Raw genomic sequence first — 21595 nt, forward strand, 5'->3', positions numbered from 1 at the left:
AGTGGCTATATATGAAGTAGATCCAATCCTGTGTGCTAAATATTCTCCTTGGCCTTACCTATGCACTCTTTATTTTCTTTGACAAGCCACTATTATACATCTTCTCAAAATCCAATAACAAGAAACAGTGTATAGTTCTGTTTTTTTAATTAAAATTACTTCCAACTGCACTCATTCATCTTGTACCCACATTTGGTTAAAATTACTTCTAGGTTCAATCTTGTGATAGCCATTTTCCAAAAATTTCCAGGGGTCCGGGAGTATATATGCCACCAGATCTATAGAGTCTCCCTAGCTGGAGAATTCTATACAGCTGAGTACACATGCACTCCACACACTGGTAAGTCAGTCTACTTGACCTCTCCACTCACACTTACCCTCTCTACTGTTTGGACAGCTAGTGTAGTTTGAGCCATGAGACTATAAATTATACTATACTTCAAAACATTAAAATTAATTTGATCATGTGCAGCTGATACTTATATGTATCCACTACTAGTTCTTTAAGATGTTAGTCTAAGATTCTAGATGGCTGTGCCCTTTAGTTATATTGACAAGCTGTAGGGGAATAATGGTATCACATAAACAAAGTGACATCATTTCCACTCAAAATTACTACCAAATTCAATCTCAATAGGCCAAATTTGCAAAAGTTTCCTGTGGGGGCATGCCCCCAGACCCCCTAGATAGAGCATACTCCGCATGCTGAGTGTGCTTCGTACACTAGTTGTATTAACTTTCTTGCCACATACTAAAATGTCCATGTTAGCACCCCCCTTCTGAAATCCTAGATCTGCCCCTGTTGAAGTACGTATATAGTAGCTATACATAAAAGTCTTGCTATTTACTGCAGAAAGGATTCTAGATTACAAACTCTCCATGGACTGAGTTACCACAGAAGATATTTACTGCATAGCTACACACACATACACACAGGCTTTGGCATTTTGTGGGATACTGATTAATATTAATACTGCAACTTAAGCAATTGTCTTACGACAACTTTGCATAGGCAGTGGTGTAGTTATTATTAAGGCAGATGTCATGACACTGAAGTTATGGTGTTCCAAAGGATTGAAAACTCTAATAGAGCAGTCATGGCTACACTGATGTTAATTAAGCACAGGAGTTGAAAATGAAGTAGGGTTTCAGTAGTGAAACAAGATATACAAATGATGGTAGCTATTACAAACATAGCTATGTGGCAAAATTCCCACATTGGCATGTTCTATTCAATGTTTAATAATAATAATTATTATTATTACACTTGTATAGATGTGACTGGTTTATTAAGAGTATCTCGATCTCCCTTTAGTTGCTTGCAATTGTCTTGAGTGAGCTACACAATAGATTAAGAGATTTGGTTTGCCCATGTCCAGTTTCCTACAGCAAAACTGCAGCTGATTGCAGAATCATTAAGGGGAATGGTTATGGCATCCTCTCATCATTAAGTGTGGGCAGCATGTTCTGACTTTTTTGTGGCATGGTCCAACCAGCGATCATTTTATAAGTGTATAGCTACACATATCCATTCCAGTTTTTTGTGGTATCTACTCCAAGGAAGTTTTGATGCAGACGATTAACACCTGGGTTGGTTTCCTTGCATGAAAGAAGAAGATGGCCATACAAGAGGAAAGGCAAAGACTTGTTGGAACCAGAAAAGGCATGTGAGTTTTGCTATTGTGGCATAAAATGGTGGCCGTGCAGTGTTTTGTTTGGCCTCTAGCATTGCAATTGTAGTCAGGCAGGCACACAGGCACGCAGGCAGGCACACAGGCAGGCATGCAGACAGACAGGCACGTAGACAGGCAGGCGTGCAGACAGACAGGCACGTTGACAGGCAGGCACGCAGACAGACAGGCAGGCAGGCAGGCAGGCAGGCAGGCAGGCAGGCAGAAAAATTTGGGTTTTGACATTAAAAAGATCAATATATCCGGCCATCTGGATTTATTATTCCATAAAAGCTATTTTTGTCTATGATGGTTTTAATGGCATCATTTTGGATATTTCCATTGCTTTAAGGGGGGACCCTACTACCATACTACTTAACACTCTGGCCATTATTAACATTAACATCATTACAGCCATTTCAAGTAGCAAAATTATACACGAAAAGTATTGAAAAAAGCTATCCAGAGTTTGAATCATACTTCAACTCTGTAAATGTCACTTCAACTTCTTTTAAACCATGAAAGATTTGAGCTATAACCCATACATAGACCAATTTTCAACTGTAAGTGGTTTACTCTGCAGGCATGACAAAACTCCAGTCTTTTTCACACAAATAATTATGTAAATGTTTATCAAATATGTAGACTTGGTATATCAGTACATAATATGTTTTTTTGTTCTTTCTTTAAAAGTGTAAAAAATTAGGCCCTAAAAAGAAACAGAGATAGAAGTGAAGAAATTAAGTTCTTTAAGGGGTTGTATTTCACAAACATATTTCGTGATTTTACTTAAATGGGGTGTGGAAGGTGGAGGGCAGCTATAATGCAAATTATTGTAGAATGTAGCTATTTTCTTTCTTCCTGTCTCAGTATACCCTTGGTGTAGTGCAGCGGCTTTCTTGGCTGCACAACACACTACCATGTGTCTTGCTCAATTTTGAGCCAGTTTTGCTGACTATAGTAAACTAAAGAGGATGTTATGGAGTTGGTATACTGTTGGAATATATAACAGCAGGTTTTTTAAATAAGACATTCATTGCCAATGGATGGAATACTGTGAACTTGTAGATATGTGCCTATAGACATATATACTGGCTGGATAGCAGCAGTGAAATATTTGAGTCACTGAGTTATTACATAATGGATCAGAAGAACTGCCAAGTACTGAGTTCTTAAATGATGACATGAACGATAGTAGTGGTATAGTATCATCTCAATTCTTCTTACCAAGTTTTGCTAGCAAATCTCCTAGCTAATAGTTATTGTTATGTAGTGACTAAATTGCAATAATTGTGTGCACAGTACATGTGTATATACTCAACAATTGCAAATTCGGGGGTGGAGAACAGTACTCAAGGAAGGGGGGGGGGCTATGTGGGGTAGCTGTAAGTTACTATAAGTGTTTTAAAATCATTAAGTGTGTAGCATGCTTTACAAGCCAATACTAGGAAAGTCTTGGGTGCATGTCTCCACAGGAAAGTTTTGACGTTTAAATGCAATTTGAAGTGGTACAAGCATATGTGTACTTGAATAGGATACTCCTATAAAATTATGGCAATGACTATCATCAAGATACTGTACAACTAGATACATTAATAATTGGAAGGCATTTCATGTTCTTGATTATGTATAGATATATGTATTAATTGAATTAATTGCATAGCAGGACCAACTTATGATGATTGATCATTCTGCTGAATGTCCTATTAGAATAGTTAAGTGACTGCTCTATTAGAATATCTCATTCTCTTGCACTCTCAGCACTGCTTCATGTAGTATTCCATTCTTGCATAACAAATCCCAGTAATCCAAGGCAAGTAAGTTGGTTAATGACTGCAATAGTTTCTTTACTTTAGCAAATGGCCGTGGACATTGGGAAAAGTGAGGGGGCACCGCCCCTCCACTCTTCACGAATACAGTACATTCAAGTTATCAAGGAATTTTCAGAGGGGGTTTCAGGTCCAGAAAATTTTCTATAACTATTATCCCAGACGGAGAATTGTATAGACTCTATAGCCAATCAGCTGGGGTGAATGTCATGAATGTTAGCTCAGTCTTGAATGATAGCCAGCTCAGTGGTCTTTAGCTACATAGCTCTTAGCAATGAATCAGTAAAAATCACCACAAAACTTTGTTTCACAGGTGAATCTTGCTAATCCAGGCATTCGCAGAAAGTTTTGAAGCAAAACAGCAATTGTACTTATAATTATTTGCTAGAGAGTCACTTTAAATTGAGGAATGTACATTAGTTTCATACCGAACAAAAATAGCTGGTTGGTCACGTGCCTAAACTCCGCCTAAGGGTTTGCGATTGATTCGGGTTCACCTTTCGTGGATTCATGCAGTGACCGTCAAGTGTGCAGTCCTATCTACACAAGTATCTACAACTGTGAAAGCGCTGTAAGTTGGTTATTGAGTTAGTCACAATGCCTTAAATAGCGGGTACTGAGCTCGCTACTGAGTCTGTAGCTAGCTACTTGTGAATCTTGCACGCTACAGTAAGATTGATAAGTCCTCATCCGGTGCCATGATTTGAAAGTAGCTAGCTATATCATTGAAGCTAAAAAACAATTTGTTTGTGAAACTGCACGACACACCTCTTTTTTGTCACAGTAAACAATACCTTTTTTCTGTTTTGTGGTCAGTGCAAGTGAACACATGGTATTTCCTGTTGATTGATAATTTGGGCGAGCCTTAGCAAGCCCCGCCACATGTGGATGGCTGTGCTGGATTTATATTGTTTGCTTGCTTGCTTGTGCTGTACTTGCGTATGTTACCTGGTTTCAATTTGCATACACCATAGCTAACTACTGAGCCATCTAGATAGCTAAGTGCTAACCATTTTATGCCATAATCACTAAGCCATCTAAGTGCTAACCATAGAATTCTTTGTTGATCACTACTGCATATGCTAGCTAGGCTACTACCTGTTTACTGTAAGCGGTATAGCTACCTGGCATCTCAACCTTCATGGTGTGAGATACTGACTGGTATGTACCATTTAATTAAATTTGATGGGTTTACAATACACATCTATTGTCAGTCACTAACCATGTGATCATTCCTATTTAATGCCCTTTACCACATGATGTAGTACTGGCATGCTGCTTGTCAGGCATGCTTTTTGGTTTCTGAAAAGTACATTGTTTACGCAGTAGACAAATATGAACTTTTATTGCATGTAGAGAACACTTTAGTTTTATAGCTGTAGCCAGTGATTGATTTAATTATATGGTTTACATTTCAACATAGCTAATAAACTATATATTTCAATAGTGATTGATCATGTATTTTCTTTAAGCGTATGCATAATTAACTATTTACAAAGCTGTTATTGTAGCTACGTATGTACCAATACACAGTGTTGGGCAAGTTACTTTGTAAAAGTAACTAGTTACATATTACATATTACTTGCAACTGAACTATTTAGTTACAGTTACATATTACCCATAAAATAAAGTAACTGTAATAATATTACATATTATATTACTTTGTATCCACAGCCTTAAACTGTCACGTGTGAAACTACCACCTTATCACGTGACATGATTGCGTTGTTGGACAATATGCAAATCTTGGTTATAAATAAGAAGCTGGTGAATAAGCTTCATTCAGTAGGCCTCGTTACTTCGCTGTGGCTAGGCGTTACTCAGAGGATAACTAATGAGATTAGTAACTTCGTTACTTGTAGTAATAATATTATTACGTAATATTAGACTCGTTACAGTAACTATATTACTTAGGTAACGCGTTACATTTGTAAGTAAAGTAACTTGCGTTATATTACCTGCTTTTATAGCGTATCTCGTTATATTACTTTGTTAACGCAAAAGTAATAATATTACGTAACGCGTTACATAAGTAGCGCGTTACTCCCAACACTGCCAATACACATCACAATGTGTATCCTTGCAGTAAGAACATACAGTGAGATTACATTGCTACAAAGTAGCAATATTGGCTTGCCCCTTCAATGCTATGCTATGCATTTGCCTAGTAGATATAATTATGTGTGAGAGCACATGCAGGCAAACATGCATGTGATTGCGAATATAGTTATAGCTACTTTCCAAACACTGGCTGCTAAAGTTAGCTACATACGTATATCCATATAATATTATCTAGTTATAGCTAAGCAGACTGTAGTGACTTACTGTATGTAAGAAAATTCTCTTTACCTGCAATTAGGAAAGATGCCTAATTGTAAGTAGCTACGTCTAGCATGATGAGCTGGCTTCACTGCAGTACATGACTAACGAAAAACCGACTTTCTACAGCCACTGTTAAAAGCCTTTAAATGATATGGCAAGAGCTTGCTTCTGAAAGAATTTTCTTTAGCAGGAATTATAAGGAATGGACAGTCCAGACTAACTACTTATATATTATTTCGTATGTAAAGCTCAGTTCTAGGCCAACATCAAATATGTCAGCATAATAATAAGCATAATAGGCTGGAGTGCTATGAACATAATGCTAGCATATTGGTGGATATTTCAAACTATGGAACTTAATTCCATGAAAACAGATCGATACTCCCTACAGTGGTAACTGCAAACTACAATAGAGCACTCAAATTCATTGTGCATAGCTGCTAAGATCAATACTCTCTAATAGAACAGTCAATTTGTAGTGAAATACTCTAATGGAGCATTTACTTTACAAGATAATTGTAAGAATTTTTGCTAGCCTAGGAGCATAATGGGAATATTGAAGAGTATAATAGGTCAAAATTTTGGGAAATTCCTGAAGGAATTTGGGGCACAATTTTGAGTATGATATTGTTCACACACACGCACGCACGCACGCACGCACGCACGCACGCGCACACACACACACACTGCCATTCCCACCATACCCCTGCAATTGTACAATCATATTAGAGTATCTCAATTTTTCATGCAAAACATGATAATATGTTGCAGTTACTTAATTTTTTGTAACAAAGCAAATCCTGCACTTTTATACTAGAATATGATTTCCAGAAGTTTTTTTAGCATAGCACTTATTATGATGATGATGATTGGTGTGAGTAGGTCTTAATAGTAGTGTACTATTGATCTATACCAAAATACATGGCTATAATATCAGCTTTGATTTGATGGAATACTAGAGAAGTTGCTGTATTACAGAATCTATTGGATTACTTTGTAATGTTCTAATAGGGCACAATTTTTTTGAGGATTTCTACAGAACACACATAGAATATTCTAGAACAGTTGAGATTTTCCATTGGTAGATCTATGAAATTATGAACTTTTACCTTTGAGTAGATTTTAGTTAGAATTTTCATTAGTAAAGTATATAGGAATTAAGTTAGGTGGACAGCCATGATAGCAACAGCTCAGTGGTTAATGATTTGGGTGTTCAATATGGAAATCCCTGGTTTGAACGCTGGTATTTTTTCATGTGCCTTTTTTACCCCGCATTGACTGTTTTATTAGTATTATGTAATAGGATGGATGGCTGTGGTATTCGGGATGAATAGTGCGTGTATTGTAAACAGGAAGGAGTAAAATAGTGCGAGGCGAAGCCGAGCACTATTTCCTTCCTGTTTACAATGCGAGAACTATTAATCCAGAATACCACAGCCATCCATCCTATTGCAAATTAATCCGACAACCATAGCAACTGTTACTAGGCAACATAAATTCAAAAATAACTACTGCAAAAGACCAATCACACTCAACAATTGTTGCCTAGCAACCATTGCTATGTACCTCAGTAACGGTTACTTAGCAACCATTGCTAAGCAACTACATTGTTGCTATGCTGTGGCCATCTATTATTATGGTAACACTAGTTGTCAAATCGGACGTTTACTTCTAATAGAAACACACCACACTATTTTAGCCAATCAAATTAGTATTACAGGTTTTTGTTAAGGGACTTTGACAAACAAGTGTAATACTAATTCCATTGACTAATCGCTTGACGTATTTCAAAATAATACATCAAGGTGCTATTAAGAGTATTATACTGTAACACATTCATTTGTTGGATTAATTAGTAGTGACATCCAACCTCATATTGTTACCTTTTAACAACCAATACTTAAGTTATTACTAAACGAAATGTTATTTCTGGATGTCTATACTTCTAAATAAAATTAATTCAGCATGATTTGTTTTGTACTTACAAAGTTATCTTATTTCAATTTAAAAAATTCACTAAAATTAAGGCTTCTGATAATTAGAGACAAAATGTATTATGATCATGGAACCTGCTAGCTGTTACAGCAAATGGTGTTTCCACTACATATGGTTAGTATGGCAGGTGTTTATACTGAATTTTACTGGCTGTATACAGTATGACGCTATATTTTTCTCATGCACGTTGTGTACAATTTGGTTTTGATATATTTGTGAGCTGAACAACATGTATACTAGCTCCACAATCCAGTTTGTTTGCTTTGTAGTATCATAGAATGGATGGAACGTGTACATTGGATGAATATTTAGCATTGCACCACTGTGTGATGAGATAGGGCTGTATGCTGAAATCATTCAATAGATATAGATTTTAATTGGTCTAGATAGGATTACTGAAGGCATTGCTCTAATTTTGCAGAAACAATAATATTTTCCTTGTTGTAAGTTTGATACATGGATAAAGCACTATGTCCAACTTCTTACCTATAGACGTGTGAAGAATGGCTTTAGTGGTTTATATAACAAATTTAAGTTGGTTATGCAATTGTTATAGCTGTAACTTCACTGTAGAATACAGTAGTGATTTGAAAATTTAGGTAGAAGTTGCATGTTAATATATAGTGCATTATGTGGGGTGTGTCATTGGTGCTAATTGAAAGGTGTTACTTGTTTTGTTGAACATCACTACTATTAAAGTATTTCTACCCCAAGATTTTCTGTTGCTTGGTTTTTGCCTTGTAATAAATAATTCTAATGATGTCAATGCGATTTCTTTTAAACCACAAAATAGCTGAGCTATGATGGTTAACCTATAACCTATATACATACTGATTTTTAAGTTATCCCTTAAGCGGTTTACCCTGTAGGCTTGACAACAAGTTGGCCTTTTTAATGCAAATAATCGTTCATGGGTCTATGGCTATTAATCAGATTTGCACCAAACTTGGTATGTGATTGTGCTGCAATGTATTCTTAAATTAATTACCAAAGCTCAAGAAAATCGAGCTATGCATTTATTGATGTTTGTAAAGTGCAAGAAAATAATAATCTAAGCCCTCCAAGCCCCCCCAGAAGAAGAAATTAAGCCAAATTTTGAAGGCTCATATTTCATGATTGCGTTAGGCAATTAATCTTGCTCAATTTTGGTAGCTATATTAGTGCTGAAGGTAGAAGCAGGGCAAAGCCTCCCCCCCAGAAGCCGTAGCCATTTTAACTTTTAAAATGTCTTAGAATGAATTTATAGGTACGATTTGAAGCATTTCAACTAAAAACCTAATTTGTAGGCAAACATATTTAAAGCAGGCTGTTTACAGTTAATAAAAACTCTTTTAATGATATTGACTACATGGTTAATAGCAGGTATAAGCAGCACAAAATAGCCTTTAGGCACCTGGAAAGACTTGTTGCAGTGGTAATTATACACCAACTCTGAAGTAATTAAGAAGAGTCAGTGGTTCAGTTTCCACTGTAAGCAAATACTTTCGTTTTTAGGAGCTCATTTTTATGAACATTTGACTGCTCTTATTAGGGTATTTGAGTATCGATTTTTTTCACACTTTTCAGCCTCACCCTAAGGATAATTTTAGAGAGATATCATCTGAGAGCCCATGGGCTAAGCCCCCTTCCACAGATCGAGGGAGGGCTTCAGCCCCTTTGCACCCCCATTTCTGCTGCCTATGGTCGAGCTACATATGTGTGAAAATGACGTTTAGTTTCTTCCTGTAAATATACTCAAGGTGTGGCGCGCTGGCTTTCTTGGCGCACGACACACTACCATGTGTCTTGATATATTTATTAACTTGGCTTATAGCCCATTGCCTTGCTTGGTTTACTGTCTTGCTTGGCTTACTACCCTACTTTTAGCCTTCTACCTTGCATGGTTTACTATCTTGCTTGTATGCTTACTGTCCTGCTCGGCTTACTGTCCTGCCTCGCTAACATCTGGTACTTTGTGCTGATGATGGTGACTTTAAGCGTCCTTGCTGTGTACTTATCACTCCACTATATGCTGTGCACTGCTGTGCATTACTACTATATGCTGCATGCTTTTTGGTTGCTGCATATTGCTACTATGTGCTGTGCATTGCTGACTACTACTGTATAAATGCCTGCTTAGTCATTCCTGTATGGATACTTTTTTAGTTGTTGTACACAATATGCTGTGCATTGATGACTACTGTATGTGTGCCTATTGCATGTTACTACTATATGCTGTGCATTGCTGTGCCTACTTAGACTAGTCATTGTATTGCAATTGTTTGTGGCTTAAGATCCATTGCTATTTCTTTGTTGCTTATTGTGTATTGCTCATTGTTTGTTGCTCATTGCTCATTTGTTTGTTGCTAATCGTACATTGTCTTATTATGCATTGATTACTAATTGTGCAGCTACCACATCATTGTGCCTTACTTAGTGTACCATGCTAGCAAAGTGAAATTAGGCACAGTTAGGCTGCTTGATGTGTCTTAGAACTTGCTATAGTGACAGAGATGCAGCAGCTAGCTTCCTGACTAAGTCAGATGCAGGTGCACTTAGACCTAGCATCCAGCAATCTACTGGGCTACCCAATTTAACCCCAATAATATGCATGCATATACATAGTGCTAGTGCATCCCATGTAGCGGGAGTGCATGAGGGCCTAGGATGTTAACTGAATAATATACCACTTTGACACCAGCTCAGATCAAAGGAAACCACAGGGTGGTATTTCACATATTGCCCTGACTACAACTGCCTTTGATACTTAGGCAGTTACAAAGCATCAGTTCTCTTTGATTATTTATATAGAGCTGCTTAAAGTTTTACATAGTGGGTTTGAATAAAACTACTTAAACTTTGCATTGTGGGTTTGAGTTTAACATGTTGGTTTAGTCAGGGGCATTATTGTGAAGCAAAAAGAATTGAGTGAGTCAGCATTGCATAGTTCAGTTACTAGGTATCACTAATCATTTTTATAATGTGGGGATTGTCAGTACATTTCAAATACATGAAAAGATGCCTCAAACATTCCAACCTATATATCTAAGTGTTTATTTTAGCACCATAGGTTACTTTATTCATCAGTTATTTGGTATCACTACAACCAGTGAAACCCACAATCATTTATTTTTGTGCCCACAATTTAAACCCACAGTCAATGTTTGCAAACCTCTGTATAAAAGTAATGTGGTGAATGCAGGTTTGTCTTTCTTCGCCTATTAGGTGGGCATACCAGAGTGGTAAATATTACTTACAAGTACACAGAAAAATTTGGAAATTTCAACTAGAATCAGTAGGGACCATAACACATTGATAAAAAGTGTTAAAACAAGCTGGAGTAGTGTATAATATTAAATCACAGTAAAACAATAAGAAGTTTTACATCCCTACTGTGCATTTCCATTAGGGTATCTTGAGCACAGTAGGGATATAACACTTCTTATTGTTTTACTGTGATTTAATATTGTGCACTACTCCAGCTTGTTTCAGTACCTTTTATCGATGTGTTATGGTCCCTACTGTAGTTAAAAATTCCAAATCTTACTGTGTACTTGTTTGTTAACTATTTTTGCAAATAAATTATAATGACTGGTGAACTCACACACATACTACATCTGAAATGGCATCGTGCACCCCAATTATTGTCTGAAAAGTGAGCATCCATTACACTTCATTGTCAGCTTTGTTCAACCCGTTACGCAGCATTTCGAATCAAGAAGTGTTCAAAAAGCACCTCTGTAATCCACGAATACCGAAAGAAATGGTGCCGCGTGCCCCAGTTATGTTAATTGTCGTTGGAAAAGTGAAGTATCCATTAAGGTAAATGAGGGTAATTCCAGACACTCTTTAGCAAAATTGCTCTAACACTGCACACTCACAATGAATTAAAACAAACTCTATGAATCATTTTAAAGCCTATCTCATGGTGGATCTGCAGTACAAATTTAGTTTCAATACAATCAACTGCTGAGGAGTTATGAGCTGAAATTTAACAGCATGTAAAATGCAACATGCAGCTAATTCTGGACACTTCGAATAACAAGCAAGTAGTGCCTTCCACAGGTTATACCAATCCTCTTTGAAGTATGGAGACTAAAGTACCACTCATCTGCAGCTTATAAATCAAGTAGAAAGTTCATACCCTTTGGGAGAAAGTAACAGTACGTATTTTTAAAAAGTTTATGTAATTCGCAACTATTTTCTTTGTATTTAAACCGAGCAGCTGCTGAAAAATCGACTGCCACTCTGCCTGTGCTGCATGGGTTCTTATGATTTTTATTATGCAATTAGCCGAGAGTATGACCTTCATATAAATCTAAGTATGAGCTTGGCCTGCCTGGTTAGATAAACATTTTTAAAGGTTTGAACAAAACTACCCGTAATTGTGCTACAAATATACTTGCCAAACTTCAAGGTGGAATAATGGATTCGCTTCATAGGACACTGCATTAGCACACCAAATTATAGGTCCAGGGATTCTATCATTGTTGAGAATGATCTAAGCGTCCGGAATTAGCTGCTGTCCGGAATTACCCGCACTTACCTTACCAAGGCCAGCTCTGGAGGGGGGGGCATACAATTACACGTGCAAGTATGCTGCTTCTTTTTAGTAAAACATCACTCGAAAACTTGTAAGTTATAGCACTAGTCTGTACTGCATGAAATAGGTTAGAGGACTTAGATACTGTGCTACAACAGTCTATACCAGTCTCTCAAACACGGAAAATTATGGAAAAGTTTTGTCAGGAGCATGCATCAAACTATTTGTGGGTGCCTCATTGTCTATGTGGTGCAATTGAGGCCACACCACTGATACAGTAACAATAGACTCTACTGTGGTCATTATTCATCTAGCAACTAGCCTTAGATTGAATGCATTCACATGCAGCTGTTAATGAACAAATTCAGTGTAGTTATTGATATCTAAGGATATATAACTATGTCCAACTAAAATTAAGCTAAATATGCTTCTGGATGGCATTTCCTAAGTGATATTGTAAAAATTTTCCTGGGGGAACATGCCTCCAGACCCCCCTAGCAGGAGCGCATGCTATACATGCTGAGTGTGCTTCACACGCTATCTATCACCCACCATGGATGGCCCACCCAGCCCAATTTGGCCAGAGTTGGTCCTGATTACACTTTGTTGTCGGCTATGTCCAACCTGTAAAACACAACAGTACGAATCAAGAACTGTTTGAAAGTACCTCTGCTATCAAAATAGCCACTATGACAAATATGGACAATTTCCGTTATGAAGGAAAGCCATCACGTGCTATCGCCAAATTGACACTTTTCGCTGTCAGCAAGGATGAATGGGACACAAAAGAGAACACTGGTAAGTCCATGAAGAATGCATTGTACGTACTGCGGTATGCCAAAAGGCACCTGTCGGGCTGAAGCAATGCCGAACAGTGAAAAAATCTAGCTCATAACCTTAGCCGTTATCAAGTTACGTTTCTCTGAAGGCATCAGTCAGTTAATCAGTTACTCAGTCAGTCAGTAGAAAATTCCGTTAAATAAATTGTTTTAAAATTCTGTAGCAACTTGTTGAAAGCATTTCAGGTCAATTTGAAAGCTTGTTTGGGCTTAGTTTCACGTAACCAATACTGCCTCATCATTGTCAGGGGAAAATGAGGCTGTTTTCTTGGGTGATATTATTTTGTGGGCCACGCCTACTCCTTTGTGGTCCCTACTATACAGTACTATTGTACTGTATGATACACGTACCTAGGTCTTAGGGAATTATAATCCAAATTTTCATCATTATTCTATTCCAAATATTTCTCCAAAAAGTTATCATTATGCTCTTATTATTCCCAAAATGTACTCATTATTCTCAAAATTATTCCCCATTTTTATTTAAAATGTTCAAATTTTGCAATTTATACTATTTAGGTAAGGTAATTATGTTGTTCTGTTTGCAGGAAAGATAGTACTAAGATGCTTAGTCACTGTTGCAACCCAGTAAAGATTATTCCATAGACTGTTCTATTAGAGAAGGTGACTGCTCTATTAGAGTATCTTGATCTCGACGTACGTGAAATCGAATATATATATCAGGTAAATCCCTCGTGGCCATGGTATAACTATTAAATATAGCTTTTTAACATGATCATAACAGTTTGTGTACCTGACACAACACCTTAGGTTATCAAATCTGACAAACGTAAACGACATGTAAATGTATGATCTAAATACTCACTCAACTTGTGCTTATCTGTGGATTACATGGTGCATACACTAATCACCACATCTCACACTGTTCACATTGCACCAGTGTCATTGGCATGCTGGAGATTTCTTCCTTTTAGCACACTTCTGTAAAGGGGATCGGTGCTTTTCATCTGTGTCTGCTTTTCTAAATCTGTAAAGGACAAATAATTCCCATCACAACCAGGCACTGGATCTGAAATATGTGATCACTTTCTAAATTTCTCAACAGGTAGCCTTGGCAGCTTGCATACACATACACAACAATCTAAATTTCCACATATCTTTACCCTGAAAACTTATTTGGCAGCAATGAAAAATGAATTCATACACTTTGGGGGATTCCTTCAATGTACCATTCTTGTACATGTACGTACGTACCTTTGTCAAGTACTAAAGCTCTTTAACCATTTTCCACAGCTCTCTAATTTGAGTTTCAGTAGCTGAGCTGTACACATTAAGTGGTATTTTATTCCATTGTAATCTGGTCATGATGTCAGAAAGCACACTGAATCTTGAAAGGTTCGATCCTTTCCTTAAGTGCTGGTTTTCTCTTCACAGCTTGTCTCAACTGCTCCATGCATTTGCTGATGATTGCTTTAAATTCTTCATCTGTTTGCTGTCGCATTAATCCAACAGATTGAAGTCCTCTGACATGATCCATTCTACAGGATTCTTCCATAAATGGAATGGTGCAGTGCAGCAAACACAATTAAAGGTAGTCTAAATCAAGCTTAAGAAATAAGGCTACATATAAGAGACAAGTAGATATGTGAGTCAATGATCTGGTCCTCTGTCACAATAAAGGAACAGGATTTGCTTGTCATTAATTAACTTGCACAGCTCTGCAATATGGATTGTTGAAAAACAGCATCTTTAAAGCATATATACTTTCCCATGATAAAAAGACTCTTTAGTACCTTTGAGGAATATCAACTGAAAGAATACAGATGGCACTATTTCCATTCTTGTAAAATCATGATCACCAACTTCAAAAGTAGCACCATGGCTGACAATATAATTATCTCTTTTGCCTCTGCTACTGGAAACCCTAGCTCTCCAACTCTTACTTTATGTTTGTCATCTATAGACATGGGGTCTTCCAGTCTAATACTAGCTTCATCCTCTCGCTTCTTCTAAGTCATTAGGTGCTGATTAATCATTAATTTGTCAGTGCTTGCAAAACTACTGGTTTAATTTTTTTGTACAATACCAAACTTTGAAACAACACATGTTTCATTGCTCTAGTATGAAATGCAAGTATTTCTTTCTTAGCCTTTTCTGGCTAAGAGATAATATATCATCACCACTGCATCTACACACTTTCCAAATGACTAAAAAGCTCAGCACACACTCTTTTGTTAACAGTGCATAAATAACTACTATATTCAGAGACAGATTTAGCAAGTGTCTCAAACATTTTGGATGCTTTGACTTTCGATGTTTTGACTTCTCAGGAAGGTTATAGCCAGAAAGCAACTAAATACTTCTGAAACGGGGAACTAAGTGTCTCATGGTGGCCATCAATTGTCCAGAGAGTGTCTACTAATGCTCTCACTAAGTAAAGACACACCACTGTTATCAACCTCACTGCCATGCCAAACATGTCCTCTTTGAGTAAGGAAACTTACAACTGCATTCCACAGTCTTTGTTTTCCTGTCTTCGGTTCATCAATTTCTGGGGGCAGGGTTCGACTGGCCAATTGCAATTGGTGAGCAGTGTTCATTAAACTTGTGAATGCATTTACTGTATGTCCTAGTGTCAATAGAAACAAAAACAAACTGATATGGAACTATTCAATTTCTCTTACAAACTATTTTACAACTTGCTAACACACCTGTAGCTATGCATCTATACATTTCACACCTGAATTCACCATGTTGTTGGGGATACTGGCAGTTGATTTGGCTAGCTCCATGTAGAACTTCACATACTGTCCAAAACAGTGACTGACATCAACTACATCGAGATTGTGGTCCACCTCTAATGAGCAGTCTTCCTTGGACTTGCCAATGAAGGCAGTGGCTAAGCATCTGTTTGAAAGGCTAATTTTTCCTTTAAAAACTTGGTAACATCAATGTTGGAGGATTGACTGCACAAATCTTCCAGTTTACCAAACATTTCTTGGCATTTTTACAGTGCACGAGGTACTGTATTTGTAAAGCCATCTTAAAGACAAAGCTGCACATGTACAACAATTTGATTCACACAAAATAATGGTAAATATATGTGGCAGGCTGATGAAAAACAAAAAAATCATTAAATAGTGGCCTAAAAGAGCAGTCCTTAGTCTCATAGCACACCAAATTTAATTATCTCATATTAGTCTTCATCGTGTTAAAAGAGAAATCAATGCACCAATTCATATTGGTATGAGGTACCTATTATTGGCACCCCATACTTCAGTGATTGACCAATTATTAGCAGACTGTGCATGCAAATTTGGCAGTAATTACCTCTCTGGTACCTTGTTTGGTTCTTTGTGAATATAGTTTCACAGGAGTTTACCAAGCCGTTTGAGAGATATTCAGATTGGGCACAAAGTATATTGATTTCCAATACAAATTTGCTTTTATGCAACTTCATGGTTAGCCAGCATAGCTTATAGAGTGCTTTAGGAACAATGAATCAAAACAATTGTAAGAAATATTCAAAGTCAATATCATCTACCAGATGCTCCAGAATCATTTTGAGTCATCTTGATATTATTGCAGTCTTGCCTTTGTTGGCAATGAAGACAATAACTGTGACGCTACTCACATGCTGAGATATTAATATACAAAATACTCCAATGAAATTTGCAAGATAGTATGAATAAATAATTTTATGGTGGAAATTGGCTTAGTTGAACTACGAGTTTGACATTTAATACACACCTGACCAAATATGTGACTGGGCCTGCAAAACAGGGCATGTGGGCACATAAAATCTCCCTACTTTTTAACTTTCATCACCCATAACTTTTGCCATTATGTTATAAACATGCTATTTTCAGATGTTGTGAAATATTTAATTGGCATAACAGTTGTAATACAAGTCACAGAAGTTAAATACAGTATTACCAATATTGATCGAGCTATAATCTGTTATGTGATAAGCCCCTATTTGTGATAAGCCCCTATTTGTGATAAGCCCCTATTTGTGATAAGCCCCTATTTGTGATAAGCCCCTATTTGTGATAAGCCCCTATTTGTGATAAGCCCCTATTTGTCACATATGCATTTATAATTTATGGCATGCATGCAATGAACTTCCATAAAACAGGACATGTACAATTTCAATAAATTAGATATTAATTCCAACAAGATAATAGTTACCATTAATTGAAATTTTGGCAGTTTGTGTAAGATTACCTGTAACCATTGACAGCACGTATGTCCACTATGTATAATACTACTATACAGGTGTACTTTTTGTAAGTTTTAATTGCCTGTGCTGATTTACTGCTATACAGAAATGATGGTGGCAATTCTCATGTGGATTTGTTTTCAAGTTTTCCTGAGTCAAAATGTTGTCGGTAAAGTGATCACCATCAATACTAACAATGGCAATGAGAGTAATGCTTGTTGTGCAGATGGAAATTGTCCATGTTCCTCACTATCCAGTGCTTTACAGAGTATGACCAGTAACACTGTAATCAACATCACATCAGAATATGTTACAATTGATAAAATTGTCAAAATGGGATCAGGCCAGAGAAACCTGGATGATATTACAATATCTGGTAATGGAGCTACCATTCTATGTAGCAATAATGCAAGTATAGTGTGTGACTCATGTAGTAATATAATAGTCAAAGGAATTACAATGGACAGGTGTGGTGATAGTGGTACCAGATATACAAATGCAGGATTAATGTTAAATAGCACTACTAGTATCTCCATATCAAACTGCACATTTCAAAATTCCAATGCAGTAGCTCTTGGTGTCTACTATTTCTGTGATAACATAGTTATAGACAAGTGTAATTTTTTATCAAATCAAAGACAAACAGAGAATGATTTTGCTGAGGCTGGTGGATTGGGTACCGTTACCTTATGTAATAATCAATCCATAAATGTAGTCATCAGTAGAAGCATTTTTTATAACAATTCAAATGCTCTAACAGGTCATGGATTTGGTTTAAAAGTAGAAGTTGGCCTTGGTTCTGTATCAAAATCCTGGAATGTTACCATTTCACAGACAGATTTTTCTCAAAATTTTCAAGTATGTTCAATTAATATTCAGAATTCTGATAGCTCCAATGTGACGTTAACTGAAGTGCTCTTCACCAATAACACAGCATCAAAATTTTACTCTTTAAGTATATACATGTCATCAAAAAATGTGGCTTTGTCAATTCTGTCATCTGGTTTTTATAACCATAGTATTCCAATCAGTACTGATTATTCGGGTCTTATTAATATATATCTACAAAGTGGTACTAACGGTGATGCAAAATTTTTTTTCAATAACTCTATTATCACTGACAATAAAGGAGCTGGCAGACCTATTATTAATATAGACTGCAATAGTGAGTACTCTTTATGCTTGTTAAGTTTAAACAACGTCTGTATCAACAAAAACATTATATAGTACATCTAATGAGAACGATGTTTCAGGGATTTTGTTTTTTAAGTCAGTTTCTTATGAGACTAATGTAACTCTAAATGAGGTAAAAATGATATCTAATAAATGTTATTATTACATGGGAAGTACGGCTTATATTCAAAGTAATAGTGATCACACTAAGATAACACTTGAAGGATGTACTTTCTCCAATAATTCAGCTGTTCGTGGAGCTGCTGTGTGTATTGCTAATCAAAGTAGCAATAATCCCGGGGATTACAGTTTTGTTGCTACAATTGAACGGTGTGTGTTTGATCATAATATTGCTGATGAGAGTGTAATTTACATTCATTTACCTACAGACCGTTTAATAAAAAATCAGACAACAGTTATTTTTAACACATCTAATTTCACGGACAACATTGGTGTGTGCATTTTTTTGTCGCAGTGTAAACTCATGATGAAAGGAAACATTTTGTTTGAAAATAACACTGCGGACAATGGTGGAGCAATGTACATTGATGAGACAAGCACTGTTGAAATTGGTGATGGAGCCAATGTTAGTTTTATTGACAATTCTGCTGTGTTACATGGGGGAGCAATATTTGTTGAGTTAAATTATGGCTGTAATCAAAATCACACCACTTTTGTCCTTCAAACCAACAATACATTAGTCTCATTTATTAACAGCCAACAATCCTATGATGATAACAGCCAACAATCCTATATTTTAGTGTGTCAAAATATTGCAACATTAACTTAAATTACACTAAAAGCAATTCTTTAATGTATGTACCATATCAGTTTAACTATTCACAAGTCATTAATGCCACATATTCCCATAATATTATTCCTTACAACTACAGTTTCAACTGGTTCAAAGTATCTCACTTTCCTGTGATGACTTCCCCTCATCAGTTAAAGTTGTATCAAAGACATAATGACAAAGTTCAGTTTCTAGACTATATAAATGGGCAAGTTCTTGGTATCCCAGTAGAATTTTATGGTATTGTATTGGACTATTATGATAAGCCTGCAGAGACCACTGGATTTCACATGCAATGCCTAGATATTAACTTTACATTGGCAAACAACAAAGTAGAATTTGACAATGATGTGGTACCACTGAACGTTGTTTTAGTTGGTCAAGAGGTAATAAACAACACCAATGTTACATTACTCTTACAGTCGCACATAAATTACTATTTTCAACAGATAGAAGTAACACTTATTATTGAGTTGGTACCCTGTTATCATCATCCTGCATATATATTCAATAAGACACTTGAAAGATGTGTTTGTTACCATAATGATGTAGTGGAGTGTTATGATGACTATAATGAGATAAAAAGTGGTTACTGGTTTGGTAATGTCAATGGAATAACTACCACATCACTGTGTCCTAATCAGTACTGCAGTTTAATGCATCGTAGGAAGACTAGAGAAGGCTATATTGAGTTAACAGACAGAATGAATGATCAGTGTGCATATTACAGGTCTGGACCTGCCTGCGGGGAGTGCCGTCCAGGATACACTCTGACATATGACTCTACTAACTGCATCCATGTAGACCACTGTAGTACTGGAATGACAGTATTGGTAGTAGCGTTGACCTTTTTATATTGGATTGCAATTGTGGGTGTCGTATTTATCCTAATGTATTTCAACTTTCAATTATCAGTAGGATACTTATATGGAATAGTATACTATTATAGTTTAACAGAAATTCTGCTCAGTTACAACCCTTTTCTTTTTGGAATTTATATTCAGGTTATAAGTATTTCATCTGGTTTTGCCCAGTTAACACCTCAATTTCTACGGCAGCTCTGTTTAGTTGAAGGAATGAGCAGAATTGACCAACTATTCATCCACTCTTTTCATGCTGGTGCAGTTTCAGTTTTAGTATTAGTGTTGGTTCTGATTTCAAGATACTCCCGAAAAGTGTCTGCATTCATTAGCCACTGTATCATTCGTGTTCTCAGCCTTCTTCTGTTGCTAGTATACACATCATTAGCTTCCACTCTACTACAACCACTAAGGCCATTAAGATTTACTGGTATTAATGAAGTGTACACATATGCATCCCCCAACATCAAGTATTTTCATGGTAGACATATGTTGTATGTGATTGTTGCAGTGATCTGTGAAGTATTCATAGTAATTGGTGTCCCACTATTTCTGCTATTTGAAAAATTTTTGAATAGAAGAGTTAATCTTATTAAACTGAAACCAATATTAGACCAATTTCAAGGATGCTACAAGGATGAATATCGCTGGTTTGCTTGTTATTATATGATATGTCGTCAGGTGATTCTTGGAATTGTGTTTACCAGTGATAACAATTACTCCAATATGCTGTTAATCTTGCAAACAACTTGTGTTATTATCGCTGCTATCCACATGTGGTTTCAACCTTATAAAACTAAATTCTTAAATTTATTTGATGGAATGATTCTGATACTGATTGTACTGATAGTCAACCTTAATACATTTGATTTAATGTCTGCTGGAAATCTGCCAACACTAATCATGGTTGTTCTTCCACTAATTGTGTTGTGTATTGCCGGTATTTTAAGGAAAGTCATTCATATTACGAGTCGTCAATATGTTCCCATCAATGCAGAAAGTGATGATGAAGAGGATCCTATGAGGTATGTAATATTTAATATAAAGTGTGATATTAACTGTATCACTTTAGAAATATTCACAATGATAGAGATCTCTATCATCAGATACAGGAACCTCTTCTTGATCTTTAAGTCACTAACAACAATTGAAAACATACACTGAAGTGATATCTACTTTTGTTTACTATAAGCTAAAGCTGTAACATATCACACTGTGATATACCCCTTTAAGAAATTTAGTGTTTATTATATACTTTCTGTGCACATACCATGTTTTCATTTATACGTATGTATACACCTTTAGTAATAATGTGAAATTGTGTTATTACTTTTAACAGTTTTTCTAATATACTGAAACGTTGAGTGTAGAAATAATGCCCACGATGTCCAGATACAATTCTCTGGTG

At 36.3% G+C, this 21595-nt stretch overlaps 1 protein-coding gene across 2 annotated transcripts; it reads left to right on the plus strand.

Moving 5' to 3' along the window:
* The first annotated feature begins 3933 nt into the window (after positions 1–3933).
* On the plus strand, positions 3934–21456 carry LOC136252993 (uncharacterized). Of its 2 annotated transcripts, none has more exons than XM_066045581.1 (3): positions 3934–4070; positions 17468–21212; positions 21260–21456. In XM_066045581.1, the coding sequence occupies exons 2-3, from the start codon at positions 19348–19350 to the stop codon at positions 21318–21320; spliced, it is 1926 nt and encodes a 641-aa protein (XP_065901653.1). In that variant the 5' UTR covers positions 3934–4070; positions 17468–19347; the 3' UTR covers positions 21321–21456. The 2 variants fall into 2 exon arrangements, with proteins under 2 accessions (XP_065901653.1, XP_065901654.1); XM_066045582.1 differs by having other exon boundaries at positions 3953–4070; positions 17418–21212.
* The last annotated feature ends 139 nt before the right edge of the window (positions 21457–21595 follow it).

The sequence above is a fragment of the Dysidea avara genome, chromosome 4 (assembly GCF_963678975.1).
Source record: "Dysidea avara chromosome 4, odDysAvar1.4, whole genome shotgun sequence".
NCBI lineage: Eukaryota > Metazoa > Porifera > Demospongiae > Dictyoceratida > Dysideidae > Dysidea > Dysidea avara.

Excerpts from the sequence above, each read along its gene's own strand:
- LOC136252993 (XM_066045581.1), top strand. The coding sequence starts at position 19,348 with ATGTATGTACCATATCAGTTTAACTATTCACAAGTCATTAATGCCACA. Across the intron at positions 21,213-21,259 it reads GATGAAGAGGATCCTATGAG|AAATATTCACAATGATAGAG; the intron begins GTATGTAATATT and ends GTATCACTTTAG.